This window comes from Lotus japonicus, chromosome 4 (genome assembly GCF_012489685.1).
Source record: "Lotus japonicus ecotype B-129 chromosome 4, LjGifu_v1.2".
Classification (NCBI taxonomy): Eukaryota; Viridiplantae; Streptophyta; class Magnoliopsida; order Fabales; family Fabaceae; genus Lotus; species Lotus japonicus.
The window spans coordinates 10,005,011-10,020,588 of NC_080044.1; the positions used below are offsets into that span (position 1 = coordinate 10,005,011).

At 40.0% G+C, this 15,578-nt stretch overlaps 1 protein-coding gene across 1 annotated transcript in view; it reads right to left on the bottom strand.

The window, feature by feature from the left end:
• LOC130712260 (protein FAR1-RELATED SEQUENCE 1-like) overlaps positions 1–14,453 on the bottom strand; it is a 24,848-nt gene extending 10,395 nt beyond the window's left edge. Inside the window, exon 1 of the mRNA XM_057562093.1 lies at positions 14,000–14,453. Within this exon, the coding sequence (XP_057418076.1) occupies positions 14,000–14,453 (454 nt within the window). The remainder of the gene's footprint in view (positions 1–13,999) is intronic.
• Positions 14,454–15,578: the final 1,125 nt, after the last annotated feature.

Here is a 15,578-nt window from a genome sequence, read left to right on the forward strand (position 1 = left end):
CTGGGATTCAGGAATAGGAGTGAGGGGATTTGAGGAGTGTTTGAGCAAAGCAGAAATAGGAAGTGCATCAAATAAATTCAAATCATCATCAGAAGCAAGTGCAGGCTTACTTGAATGTGCTGATGATCGAGTCACTCTGGCAGGAGGTTCAGTCCTTCTGACCACTGCAGCAGCTGGTTCCACCCGAGTAGGCTTCACCACGATTCTGACCTTCTTCTGCTTCTTCTTTGGAGGACCATCCTCACTATCACTATCATCACCATCATCAGGCTTGCTCTTCGGCTTCTTGACCAGAGGGACATCAGATTCCTCTGAGGATTCTTCCAGAATCATCTTCCTCTTGGTTTTCTTCTTGGGAGGAGAAGGAAACTCTGGAGCTGGTGGAAGTCTGCTGACGAAATCATCAAGGTCAATCTCGAATCCTTGAGCCCTGAGGTCTTCAACATAGCATCTGATGGCGTTAGGATGGTCTGCTTGAGTCCACAGAGGGTAGTCATTCAGAGGCATTCTTCTTCCTCTGATCTCAGAAGATGTGTCTTCATGAGCAGGAGCAATCTTCTTCTGGATTAAGCCCATCTTCTTCAAGGAGTTTGCAGTGAAGACATCACTGACAATGGTGCTCAAATCCTCTGTGCAACCAGCATTGATCAAATCTTGCACCAAGTTGCTTTCAATGAGAAAGTCTGAGAGCAGCCTCCCAAAAGGGATATATTTGATTGCAGACTTGATGGAGGCGGTGGTGCGAGACTTCCGGATGCATTCCTTCAAGTAGGAGAACAGGAAGTAGGGAAGGCAGATCTTCTCCTGATCTTGAATGAAAAACAGCATCGCCTTCTGGTTGAAGTTGATGTAATCTGGGGAACTGCCCTTCGGTCTCTGATTGATGCAGTTGAGTAGGATCTTGTGCCAGATCCTTAGTTTGGGGTGAAGGTCCATCACCTTGTAACTCGTCTTGCCCGGTTTGAAGGTGGTGTACAGAGCCTGGTTGACTATGTCCTTGGTGCTGGGTTTCAGCTTCGATTCCGTCAGTTGGAAACGATACCCATAAGCAGTATCTGCACCTAGCAGATTCACGAATGACTTCTCAGTGATAATGATCTTCCTGCCAAGAATGTGAGAGACCACCTGAGTGTCATCGCAGTCTGCGTGCTTCCAGAATTCCTTTACCAATTTCTCATACACCGGTCCTCGAAGTCGGTTGAAATAATTTCCCCAACCTTGAGCTTGGACTTCAGGACGAAGATCAAACCCATTTGCAGCCAAGTTATCGAGGTTGAATCTCCATTCTGCCAGGACTTGGAGTTCCTCAGGAGGAAATACGCAGTGAACGGCACAGCCCCGTTCTGCAATAGGAACAATCTGCTCTTGAGCTTGAACTTGTTCTTGTGTCGGGTTCTCAGAGCCCCTTTGACCCGTTGCCAAACCAACTACCATGTGAGGGAACTGAGGTGCATCTGCAGTAGATCTTCTGGTTTGTCTCACCATTTTGAAGAGGTTGAAGGTTTGAGGTAGAAGAGAAAGTTTGAAGAATGAAGAGAGATCGAGAGAGAAATCAAGAAAGAGGCGGTTTTGAAAAGCAGAGAGTGCGAGAGTGAAAACCGGAAGTGAACGAGAACGTGTGTGTATAGTGGGTTTTGTCAAATAACCGTTGTTGATTCAAAAAGCACTTTAAGATCAACGGTTGAAAATTAAAGATAGATAGTAACAGTAAAATACACAATCACACACAGGAGATAAGCATATCTACACGCAATCATAACAGACTGTCACACGGGCACAAGGAATTATGCATCAGAAAATCTGACACACGTGTTGTTGTCTTAGCTTCAGAGTCAGTACCAGTGGGCACACACACTCTGATTGAGTTACCTTCTGGACTAGACATCTTCTGATCAAGAAGTATCATAGTCAGAGGTTCTGATCCATCTTCACTCTGGACAAAAGTCCATGTTTAGATTTTTCAGAATGAAATTAAATCTATCCTCTGCTAAGGGCTTTGTAAAGATATCTGCCCATTGATGGTCAGTATCAACAAACTTCAGAAGAAGTACGCCCTTCTGTACATAATCTCTAATAAAGTGATACTTTACCTCAATGTGCTTTGCCCTTGAATGCAAGATAGGATTCTTACTCAATGAGATTGCAGCAGTGTTATCACAATAGATTGGGATATTGCTCTCAAGGATCTGATAATCCTCCAGCTGATGTTTCATCCAGAGCATCTGAGTGCTGCATATTGCTGCTGAGATATATTCTGCCTCTGCAGTTGATAGTGCAATGGTTGATTGCCTCTTGCTTGCCCATGAGACTAGATTGCTTCCCAGAAATTGACAATTTCCAGAAGTACTTTTTCTCTCTGTTCTATCTCCAGCATAATCAGCATCACAATAACCTGAAAGCTTATACTCTGATGTTTTCTTATACATCAAGCCAAGGTTAGTGGTGCCTTTCAGATACCTTAGGATCCTCTTAACAGCAGTTAAGTGGGTTTCCCTTGGATCTGATTGGAAACGAGCACATAAATGAACACTAAATAGTATGTCTGGCCTAGATGCAGTTAAGTATAGAAGTGAACCTATCATGCCACGATAGAGCTTCTGACATACTTTACCACTTTTATCTTCTTTCTCCAAAATGCATGTAGGATGCATTGGAGTCTTGGCCACTGTAGATTCCAGCATATTGAACTTCTTCAGAAGTTCTTTAGTGTACTTGCTCTGATGGATATATGTTCCTTCTGGTGTTTGATCAACTTGTATTCCCAGAAAGTACTTTAATTCTCCCATCATACTCATCTCAAATTCAGCCTGCATCATCTCAGAAAATTCTTTGCATAGAGATTGATTAGCAGAACCAAATATAATATCATCAACATAAATTTGCACAATTAAGATATCATCTTTATAAGTCTTGCAAAAAAGAGTTGTATCTACTTTACCCCTTACAAACTCATTCTCCAGAAGGAATGAGCTAAGTCTCTCATACCATGCTCTGGGAGCTTGCTTCAGACCGTAGAGTGATTTCTTCAATTTGAACACATGGTCTGGTTTCTTTTCATCTTCAAAACCTGGGGGTTGATGAACATAGACTTCCTCTGAAATATAACCATTTAGGAAGGCACTCTTTACGTCCATCTGATGTAGAACTATGTTGTGATTTACTGAGAAAGAGATCAACAGTCTGATTGCCTCCAGTCTTGCTACCGGAGCAAATGTTTCAGTGTAGTCTATTCCTTCCTGCTGGCTGTAGCCTTGAGCAACTAGCCTTGCCTTGTTTCTGACTACATCTCCTTTCTCATTTAGCTTGTTTCTGAATACCCATTTCGTTCCAATAACATGGACATTCTCAGGCTTCTTCACTAAGCTCCAAACATCGTTCTTGGAAAATTGATTCAATTCTTCTTCCATGGCCAGAATCCCATCCTTGTCCTGAAGAGCTTCATCTATGGACTTGGGTTCAATTAAGGACACCAATCCTTTCAGACTCAGCAAGGTCTCTTCAGAGGGTCTGAAAGCAGATCTGGTTCTGACTGGTTCATCTTTGTTGCCCAGAATCAATTCCTTAGGGTGAGCTGCAGTGATTCTGCTCTTCTTCAGAGTTTGTGAGTTAGAGGGACCAGCTTCTTCCTCTGGTTCATCTTCCTCTGGCTCAACTTCCTCTGGAGCTTTGCCTTTGTCAGAAACATTAATGCTTAAATCTGCAAACTTTTCAACTAGCTTTGACTGGTCAGAGTCAAGCTTATCATCAAATCTAACATGAATAGATTCTTCAATAGTCTTAGCATCAGTATTATAAAATCTAAAACCTTTAGATCTATCAGAATAACCAAGTAATAGACACTTAGAAGACTTAGCATCAAATTTATGCAATCTATCCTTAGTATTGAGAACATAACAAACACAGCCAAAAGGATGAAAATAAGAAATGTTGGGTTTTATGTTCTTCCACAATTCATAAGGAGTCTTATTCAGAATTGGTCTCACAGAGATTCTGTTATGAATGTAACATGCTGTATTTACTGCCTCTGCCCAAAAGTGCTTAGCCATGCCAGTTTCTTGGAGCATGGTTCTAGCCATCTCCTGAAGAGTTCTGTTCTTCCTTTCAACAACACCATTTTGTTGAGGAGTTCTGGGACAAGAGAAATCATGTGCAATTCCATAGGAATCAAACAGACTCTCAAACTTATCATTCTCAAACTCTCCACCATGGTCACTTCTGACACGCACAATCCTACAAGCCTTCTCGTTTTGCACTTGAGCAATGAAGGTAGAGAACACAGCATGAGACTCATCCTTGCGGGTTAGAAACTTTACCCATGTCCAGCGGCTATAGTCATCAACGATAACCATCCCATATCTCTTGCCACCTATAGACTCAGTTTTCACTGGTCCAAACAGGTCGATATGCAGAAGTTCTAACGGCCTTGAGGTTGAGACAACATTCTTTGCTTTGAAAGGGACTTTTGTGAATTTGCCTTTCTGACATGCTTCACAAAGAGCGTCTGAAGCGAACTTCAGATTGGGTAAGCCCCTGACAAGGTTTAGCTTGCTCAGCTGAGAAATCTTTCTCATACTGGCATGCCCTAACCGTCTATGCCATACCCACTGCTCTTCATTAACAGACAGAAGGCACTTGACATTCTGAGCCTCCAACTCAGATAATCTGATCTTATAAATGTTGTTCTTCCTCTTGCTGTTAAACAGAACAGAGCCATCGATCTGACTTACAGCCCGGCAGGACTTTTGATTGAATATAACATCATAACCCTTGTCAGCTAATTGACTTATAGACAATAAGTTATGTGTTAAGCCGTCTACCAATAAAACATTATCAATGCATGGACTACTATCTACACAAATAGTGCCAGTACCAATAATTTTACCCTTTTCATTTCCTCCGAAGCCAACCTCGCCTCCAGGTTTAAGTTTCAGCTCTCGGAACATACGCTTTTCTCCCGTCATGTGACGCGAGCATCCACTGTCCAGATACCATGATTGGTGTTTCAGTGGAGCTATCAAGGATATCTGCAACATAGATAATCTTGTCCTTAGGTACCCACTTTCTGGGTCCTCTTTTGTTAGTTACCCCAGAGGTTCTGATCACCTTGGGTGTCTCAACATAATATTTTAAAGGAATATTTGCATGATATTTAGTCATAGAGAAAGATCCCTTTTTAAGAGGGTTTTTAGCAATTTTAGCAGGTACAGGATCAGGCAATATGGTACCAGAGGGAACAAAGCATTCATACAAGGATTTAGCTTTAGACACAGAAGGCTCATTTCTAATTGGTTTAGAATAGCCAATGCCATGCATTCCATTTCTGCTTACGCCATAGATCATTGAAGCCATTAAGCTTCTATCCACGCTTTTAGCTAGGAATCTTTGAAAAGACTTTTCATACTTAGATTCATTTCTACAATCAGAGGCATCACAGGCAACAATTTCTTCTAACTTAGCAATCTGGTTCTTAAGCACAGAGTTAGAATTTACCAAAGCATGATTTTCATTTTTCAAATCAGAAATAATTTTCTCATGTTCAGAGGGAGTCTTGGAGACAGCAGATAAGTTCTTTTTCAACTTTTTATGCTTAGACAATAAAGAGTTATACTTATCCATGATATCAGACAAAGCATGTTTCAGTTCAGAGGTAGAGAAAGAAGCAAATACCTCATTTTCATCGTCTGAGTTAGGATCTCCTTCTGATTCTGAGTCAGAGTCAACAGCTTCCTTTGACTCCGCTCCTTTGTCTTTGACAATGGCCATGAGTCCTTGGACTTCACCATCAGAGTCAACATCCTCTGACTCTGATTCATCAAATGTCACCATCAGACTCTTCTTGGTCTTGAAGTGCTTCTTTGGCTTCTTGTCCTTCTTCAACTTTGGACAATCACTCTTGTAGTGCCCAGATTATTTGCACTCAAAACATGTGACTTCCTTGATTGAAGACTTCTTCTGACCTGAGGATTCAGACTTTCCTCTTGCCTTTCCAGAGCCTTTGTATTTGCTCTGCCTGTGCTTCCAGATGCGGTTGAGTCTCTTGGAGATCAGAGTCAGCTCATCTTCATCAGAATCTTCTGATGCTTCTTCAGATTCTTCTTCTTCAGCTTGAAGAGCCTTTGACTTCTCAACCTTAGCCTTTTCAGATTTGGATTTCAAGGCTATGGACTTTTTCCTCAGATCTTGCATCTCTGAGCGTTTCAGCTCATGGCATTTCAAAATGCTGATGAGTTCTTCTAAACTCATATTCTCAATGTCTCTCGTGAGCTCTATTGAAGTCACCAAAGGCATCCAGCTTTCAGGAAGACACCTGATGACCCTTATGACATGATCTTTTGTCGTGTAGCTCTTGTTGAGAGGTCGTATGCCAGCTACAAGCAATTGAAATCTGGAGAACATTTCTTCAATGGACTCATTTGGCTCCATGATGAAGGATTCATACTTTTGGATCAAAGACAATGCCTTTGATTCTTTGACTTTCTTGTTTCCTTCATGAGACATCTTCAGAGAGTCAAAAATGCCTTTAGCAAACTCACGATCTGTAATCTTCTGGTACTCCTCATAGGAAATAGCACTTAGAAGAATTGCTCTTGCTTTGTGATGTTGTGAGTACAGCTTCTTTTGATCTGCAGTCATCTCTGACCTTGGGATCTTCTTGCCATCTGCATCAACTAGACGCTCATAGCCATCCACAATAATATCCCAGAGATCTGCATCGAAACCCAGAAAGAAACTTTCCAGTCTATCTTTCCAATATTCGAACCTTTGACCATCGAACATAGGAGGCTTTGCGTTGTAACCATCTCTTTGAGTTTCACTGGTGGTGGCAGCCATTGTTTTTCACACCGGCCCGGATCACTGAACACTGTTAGGTGTGGTAATCAGAACTTGCGCTCTGATACCAATTGAAGGTATGAAAAACGGTAGAAAGGGGGGGGGTTTGAATAACGTTTTCAGTACAAAACTACCACCTTAAAGATTTTGACAAATCTTTCGAGAACTTAAGTGCTAAAGATAAGAGATAGAAAAGCACACAAGGATTTTATCCTGGTTCACTTGATAAATCACTCAAGCTACTCCAGTCCACCCGTTAAGGTGATTTCTTCCTTCTTAGAATGAAGGCAATCCACTAATCAGGTAAGAGTTACAACTGCACTTGAAACCTACAAGTGACTAACAATTACACTGACTTAGCTCACACTAAGATTCACTCTCTTAGTCTTCTCTAGGATCCGATCAACCTTGATCTCCTAAAGGAACTAAACAAACTGTTTATCAAAGAATTGTTTACAAGAGATTTGCTTCTAAAAAGCTAATAGTAAACACAATGAATTTCAGATGAAAGAAAGCTTAGAATATTTTGAATATGTCTTGCGCGTATGTATTGCTTCTTCTTAGTTTTCTTCTATTCTAGCCGCTTCTTTCAATCTTCAGCCTTTATATATACTCCAAGGATTAGGGTTGAGCGTTGCATGGGAAATGCTACCGTTGGAGGGCAGTTCTGGAAAATCCAGCTTCTGCTGTGGCTGAGAACGTTAGGTAGGTCGTCAGGAAGGTACACTTGCTTTTGTACTTGGATAGCGACTTGACCTTTTAACCTAGGAGACTTCTGATCAGGGGAATACTTCATATTGGAACTTGTGAAGCCGGTTGATCAGAGTCAGAGGGAAAGCACAGATCCTCTGACCATTGTATCTTCTGATTCTGAACTCAGAGGGAAGAACATGGCCTTCAGAGTTTCTTGCTTCTGGACTTCAGAGTTTCCACTATTCAGCTTCTGGATCTTCAGAGTCTTCAACACCATCAGAACATCTGAACCTTCAGTGTTTCTTGGTTATCAGAACTTCTGGATCTTCAGAGCTTCTAGCGACTGAGTCCACATCAGAGTTTGTATAGCTTCAGAACTTCTGAAGCTTTTCCACTGTTCATACTGAACATGGTGAATGCGAAAGCGTTGCTTGGGTTACCCTTTATACACAGTGCTTCTGATTTGTGTGAGATTGAGTTGAGGTCAGAGCCTGTAAATAGCACACTCAGAAAAACACGTTAGAGTACCACAATTGTTCATATCAAAAGGTTAACTTGTAATCATCAAAACATAGAGTTGTACTACTAGATCAAAACTTGATCTTACAGTGGTCTGTGCGAACTATTAGTGCAATATGTTGCATCAAGAGAAACCACATCACCAAAGTATTCGTAATCAACAAGCATTCTTGCATCTGTCCAAAACACATTGGTGATTTGATCTTCACTATCTAATTGATATGCATGGTAGAAAGTTGGATCTTCAACTAGCTTTCTTTGAAAGTATTGTAATAGATAATCGGCTGTAAGATCAAGATTTGGTCATGTGGTACAACTCTATGTTTTGATGATAACAAGTATTTATTTGTGGATGAACAATTATGATACTCTAACGTTTGTCTTGAGTGTTTTGACTAACAGGTTCTGATTCAGACACCAGAAGATATATTCATCAGAAGATCTGAAGACCAGAAGATATGAAGATCAGAAGTTCTGAAGATCAGAAAATCTGAAGACCAGAAGATCAAAAGTTCTGAAGATCAGAAGATCTGAAGACCAGAAGTTCTGAAGGACCAGAAGCTCTGAAGGACCAGAGGCTCTGAAGGTCCAGAAGCACTGAAGGTCCAGAAGCTCTGAAGCGTCGTCAGATCAGAAGTCAATGGTTAAAGGCAAATGTCACTATCAAGAAGTACAAGAGCAGTGTACTATTCTGACAAGCCTACCTACCAAGGTTCAGCCACAACAGGTTCTGGAAGTTCCAGAAATGCCCTCCAACGGTCATATTCTCTCAACAGAAATATCCTTTGCACCTTGGACTATTTAAGGCTGAAGAAAAGAAAAAAGATAAGAGAGAGAGAAACCAAGAGCTGCAATACAAGAAAAGATTCAAGCCTCTACTTTCTTCATCTGTTCTTATTTAGTTTACACTCAGCTTATTCAGAAGCAAACCTTTGTAAACACCAACCTCAAACAGTTGTTTGATTTTCCTTAAGGGACCAGGTAGGTCAGTATCCTTAAGAAGACTAGGATCTGTGTATCTTAGTGGTGATTCCTTTAGGAGATCAAGGTTGATCGGATCCTAGAGAAAACTAAGAGAGTGAATCTTAGTGTGAGCTAAGTCAGTGTATTGTTAGTCACTTGTAGGTTTCAAGTGCAGTTGTAACAATTATCTGATTAGTGGATTGCCTTCATTCTAAGAAGGAAGAAATCACCTTAACGGGTGGACTGGATTAGCTTGAGGGATTTATCAAGTGAACCAGGATAAAATACTTGTGTGCTTCTCTCTTCTCTCTATCTTTATCCGCTGCACCTTCTATCTCAGAGAAACCGAAAAGATTTACTTTAAATCTTAAGGGGAAAGTTTTTATATTCAAAACTCTATTCAACCCCCCCTTCTAGTCGTTTTTCACACCTTCAATTGGTATTAGAGCGCAAGTTCTGATTACCACACTTAACAGTGTTCAGTAGATCCGGGCCAGTGTGAAAAACTCATGGATTCCACCGCTACTACAAGCAAATATCAATACAGCGTAAGACCACCTATCTTTGATGGTCAGAGATTTGATTTCTGGAAAGACAGAATCGAAAGCTTCTTTCTTGGCTTTGATCCTGATCTCTGGGATTTTGTTGTTGATGGCTACACCCCTCCTGTTGATGAACATGGTGTAAAGATCCCAAGGGAGAAGATGAGTGAAGATCAAAAGAAGGAGTTCAGAGATCATCAAAGATCAAGAGCTATTCTGCAAAGTGCCATTTCATATGAAGAATATGAGAAAATTACTGATCGTGATTCCGCTAAGTGTATCCTTGATTCCTTAAAGATGACACATGAAGGAAACAAAAAGGTGAAAGAGACAAAGGTGTTGTCTCTGATCAAGCAGTATGAATCCTTCCAAATGGAACCTGACGAATCCATTGAGGATATGTTTTCCAGATTCCAGTTGATTATTGCTGGAATAAGACCTCTCAACAAAAGCTACACTACAAAAGATCATGTCATAAGGGTCATCAGAAGTCTTCCTGAAAGCTGGATGCCGCTAGTGACTTCAATAGAGCTTACAAGAGATGTTGAGCTTATGATTTTAGAAGAACTCATCAGCATACTGAAATGTCATGAGCTGAAGCGCTCAGAGATGCAAGATCTGAGGAAGAAATCTATAGCCTTGAAATCCAAATCTGAGAAGGCTAAATCTGAGAAGTCAAAAGCTCTCCAAGGTGAAGAAGAAGAATCTGAAGAAACACCAGAAGATTCTGATGAACATGAGCTGACTCTGATCTCTAAAAGACTCAACTGCATCTGGAAGCATAGGCAGAGCAAATACAAAGGCTCATCAAAGGACAAAAAGTCAAAGAAGCATTTCAAACCAAAGAAAAGTCTGATGGTGACTTTTGATGAATCAGAGTCAGAGGATGTTGACTCTGATGGTGAAGTCCAAGGACTCATGGCTATTGTCAAAGACAAGGAAGAAGAGTCAAAGGATGCTGTTGACTCTGACTCAGAATCAGAAGGAGATCCTAACTCAGACGATGAAAATGAGGTATTCGCTTCTCTCTCAACCTCTGAACTGAAACATGCTTTGTCTGATATCATGGATAAGTATAACTCTTTATTGTCTAAGCATAAAAAGCTGAAAAAGAACTTATCTGCCGTTTCTAAAACCCCTTCTGAACATGAGAAAATTATTTCTGATTTGAAAAATGATAATCATGCTTTGGTAAATTCTAACTCTGTGCTTAAGAACCAGATTGCTAAGTTAGAAGATATAGTTGCTTGTGATGCCTCTGATTGTAGAAATGAATCTAAATATGAAAAATCTTTTCAAAGATTCCTGGCTAAAAGCGTAGACAGAAGCTTAATGGCTTCAATGATCTATGGCGTAAGCAGAAATGGAATATATGGCATTGGTTATTCTAAACCTTCTGAAGTTGCTCCATCATCTCTTAAGAAAGGAACTTTCTCTATGTCAAAATATCATGCTCAAATTCCTTTATATTATCCTGTTGAAAGACCCAAAGTTGTCAGAACTTCTGGGCTAACTAACAAGAAAGGACCCAGAAAGTGGGTACCTAGGGATAAGATTATATATCTTGCAGATATCTTCAATAGGTTCATCGAAACTCCAACCATGGAACCTAGACAGTGGATGCATGCAACACATGACGGGAGAAAGACATATGTCCCAAGATCTAAAACTTGAACCTGAAGGTGAAGTTGATCTAGGAGGCATCAGTAGAGTAAGATTTGGTCAAGGAATCATTGGTTTTTGATAAGAACCCCTCTGTTGATATTCTGAACGCTATTCATGTTAGAATTAATGATAAGCTTGACTCTGACAAGTCAAAGCTAGCTGAAAAAGCTTGCAGAGATGAGCATGACCGTTTCAGAAAGAAACAAAGACTCAGAACTTGACAAACCAGAAGCAACAACATCAGAAGATGCTACTACAACTTCTGACTTGCGTCATCAGAAGAAGAGTAGGTTCATAGCTTCTCATTCTGAAGTATCTGAAGATGAAATTTTGTCCAGAATGAAGATGTCACCAGAACCACACTTCTGATCTCATTAGAAAATATACTAATCAGAAGCCAAGTATCCCTTGGTATTCCTTCTGAGGGGGAGTATTTTGTCTTATGCTCTCACTATCTTTCTTCCACCTTCATTCTTTTTGCTTATGACAAAAAGGGGGAGAACTAATAGTATCTTGACAACTCCCTTATGTGATCAATTTCTATGCTCTGACGATACATTCTAATTGATGTCATCTCTCTCAATGCTATGGACAGGGGTGTACAAGGGACGGGTTGGGACGGGTTTTGGTTAACCCTAACCCGGCCCTAAATGTTGATCGGGTCAATTCATAGATCCTAACCCGTCCCTAGACCCGAAACAACCCGACATTATGCGGGTTCAATTTAGGACGGGTCTTTATAGGACGAGACCGGGTTGGCCCGAGGGACAATAAGTTTAAGACTATTTGATACTAATTTTAAAATTTAAAGATAATAACATACTAAAAGAGTTATAAGTTGGAACTATTTTTTAGAAGAAATAACTTGAAAGGATTCAATTCTTTCATAATCTATTGCACTTGAGATGTTTACATTTTGTTTGATCATTTATTCACTTGTCTCACATATGCATAATACACACACATGATTTTCTCTTGTTAGAGCATGAAAGTGTCCATAGTTTGACCAACGTTTATTTAATTCATAAGGTATATGTTAAACATTTTAATCTCATCTAGATGGTAAGATAAATTTGAGCACCATGTTTCACATTTTAATCATTATAACAAATTAAAATTTTATAAAATATATATGTGGGACGGGCCGGGTGACCCGAGCGTCAACCCGAACCCGACCCTACCCGAAGTCGGGTAACTCGAAGATCAACCCGAACCCGGTCTCTTTTAATGATCGGGCCGGGTTCAACCCGGCCCTAAAGGCTTGGGCCGGGACGGGCTGGCGGGTAGGGTCGGGTCTTGTACACCCCTAGCTATGGTACATCTTATGACTCAATTAACACTGATCACATACTTCAATATAGCTTAGAATCTAGATACTTCTAACATGGTTTTTATTAAGTATTAGATTCAGGGGGAGCTTAGCTCAAAATCAAGCTCGAGTCTTGGATTTAGAAGGAGCTAGATAAACTATACACATCAGGATAAGTTTTGACTCTGATACCTTATACTCTGAGTGTATTCAGTTTATTTGTTTAGAGTTGTTCATCAAAATACATGGTTTTGTCATCATCAAAAAGGGGGAGATTGTAAGATCAAGATTTGGTCATGTGGTACAACTCTATGTTTTGATGATAACAAGTATTTATTTGTGGATGAACAATTATGATACTCTAACGTTTGTCTTGAGTGTTTTGACTAACAGGTTCTGATTCTGACACCAAAAGATATATTCATCAGAAGATCTGAAGACCAGAAGATCTGAAGATCAGAAGTTCTGAAGATCAGAAGATCTGAAGACCAGAAGATCTGAAGTTCTGAAGATCAGAAGATCTGAAGACCAAAAGTTCTGAAGGACCAGAAGCTCTGAAGGACCAGAGGCTCTGAAGGTCCAGAAGCACTGAAGGTCCAGAAGCTCTGAAGCGTCGTCAGATCAGAAGTCAATGGTTAAAGGCAAATGTCACTATCAAGAAGTACAATAGCAGTGTACTATTCTGACAAGCCTACCTACCAAGGTTCAGCCACAGCAGGTTCTGGAAGTTCCAGAAATGCCCTCCAATGGTCATATTCTCTCAACAGAAATATCCTTTGCACCTTGGACTATTTAAGGCTGAAGAAAAGAAGAAAGATAAGAGAGAGAGAAATCAAGAGCTGCAATACAAGAAAAGATTCAAGCCTCTACTTTCTTCATCTGTTCTTATTTAGTTTACACTCAGCTTATTCAGAAGCAAACCTTTGTAAACACCAACCTCAAACAGTTGTTTGATTTTCCTTAAGGGACCAGGTAGGTCAGTATCCTTAAGAAGACTAGGATCTGTGTATCTTAGTGGTGATTCCTTTAGGAGATCAAGGTTGATCGGATCCTAGAGAAGACTAAGAGAGTGAATCTTAGTGTGAGCTAAGTCAGTGTATTGTTAGTCACTTGTAGGTTTCAAGTGCAGTTGTAACAATTATCTGATTAGTGGATTGCCTTCATTCTAAGAAGGAAGAAATCACCTTAACGGGTGGACTGGATTAGCTTGAGGGATTTATCAAGTGAACCAGGATAAAATACTTGTGTGCTTCTCTCTTCTCTCTATCTTTATCCGCTGCACCTTCTATCTCAGAGAAACCGAAAAGATTTACTTTAAATCTTAAGGGGAAAGTTTTTATATTCAAAACTCTATTCAACCCCCCCTTCTAGTCGTTTTTCACACCTTCACCGGCTTCCCCACGGACCATACTCCTTTGCCTTCTATTTCTAACATAATTCTTTTGATCCAGGCGAGTATATCCCAAGTTAGTTCTACCTCCCACTTGCTTACTCATCAAATCAAACGTCTTCCTTTGTTGTAGGCCAGCATCATCTGCTACATCAATTTGATGACATTGAACTTCAGAAACTTTTCTTTGAGATGACAACATATGAGTTGTTTCTTGTAGATGCAAAATATGATTATGTTCCTCTATAAAGTCATGCACTATCAATTTTCCACACAGATTTTTGAGTCCCAACCTTGCTTTACAACCTGTTTTTGTCTCCGGTCTTGCATTGATTGTTTTATAATCACGTTTGTCAGGCTTTCGCAACCCTTCTTTGCAACAAACAAATCTGCATGTCGCAATTGAGCCACTTTTATTATGATGAGTATATTGCTTTCTCACTCCAAATCCAACTTTCCCACCATAATCAACCCAAAACTTCCAAGCGTCTTCAAAGCTATCAAAAATCATATCCACCTTTGGCTTCCAATCTTCTTCCATCTTAAATCAAAAATCCTACATTTGTTAAAATATAAAATAAAATTAATTTCCTAATGAAGTTTTTAACAGGTGAAAGAATGCCAACAATTTTTTTCATAAATCATAGCATCAATGTTAAATGCTGGTTAAACAAACAAATAAGGACACTACAATATTACATAAGCACAACACCAACCCATACATTCATAAAAATATACTATTATGTCATCTTTCATATACCATACAAGCCTAATCATATCATAGTCATTAGCACGCAAGGACCCATTTCAAGGAATCTATGTTTCTACTTCAGACCCTGTTTTCCCACTATGAAACTAACCTTAAGAGTGGATGAAACCCCATAAAAGATAAACAGGGGAAATCAAGGAGAATAGTTTGAAATACATAACAGTGGAGGAATAATTTATGGTGAAACCTGGAGGAAAAGCAGTGGGGTGAACGCAGCAGCAACCTTGTGTGATGATGACTACTAGAGATGGCAAAGAGCTGGTTGGAAATGGAGCAGCAGTAGAGCCAAGAACGAAAGTGAATGCGGGAAGTAAATTTGGCCGCAGGATTTGTTGAGGTTAGGTTAAGAAGATAAGAATTTTAATGTTGTGTGCCGTTGGATTAATTTTTAATAGATCCAATGGTTGAAAAACATGATGGAGAGGGGCAGGAGACAATTTAGTTGGAGAGGATCCAAACCCCTTTTTGGGGTGTTATCTTTTCTATTTAGAACTTTTTTAGGGTAAAAACTTTTTTTCAACTTTTCATGCTTTATCTACTTTTCTGATTACTTTTCATGTCTTTCTTCATCTTTTCTAGTATCTAATTTACTTTTGAAGGACTATTGAACTTTTGAGGTGGCCTCTAGGGTGCAAGTGTGGATTGGGTCTTGCACCATGCAAGGGTGAAAATCACCTGTTATAACAGGTTTTTTACCTGCTGGAAATAAAATTGAAAAAATAAAATAAAAATGAAGTTTACAAAAACACCCGTAATCTTCTCCTTCTCTCTCTACCTCTCTCCCCCAACCAATGATGTTGTACCCGCAGACCACTATGGCGCCCAAAACTCTTCCGGAGCCGTGCTGCCGCCCCCCGTCGCACCTCTAACTTTCCCTTCCCGTACATGTATGTATCT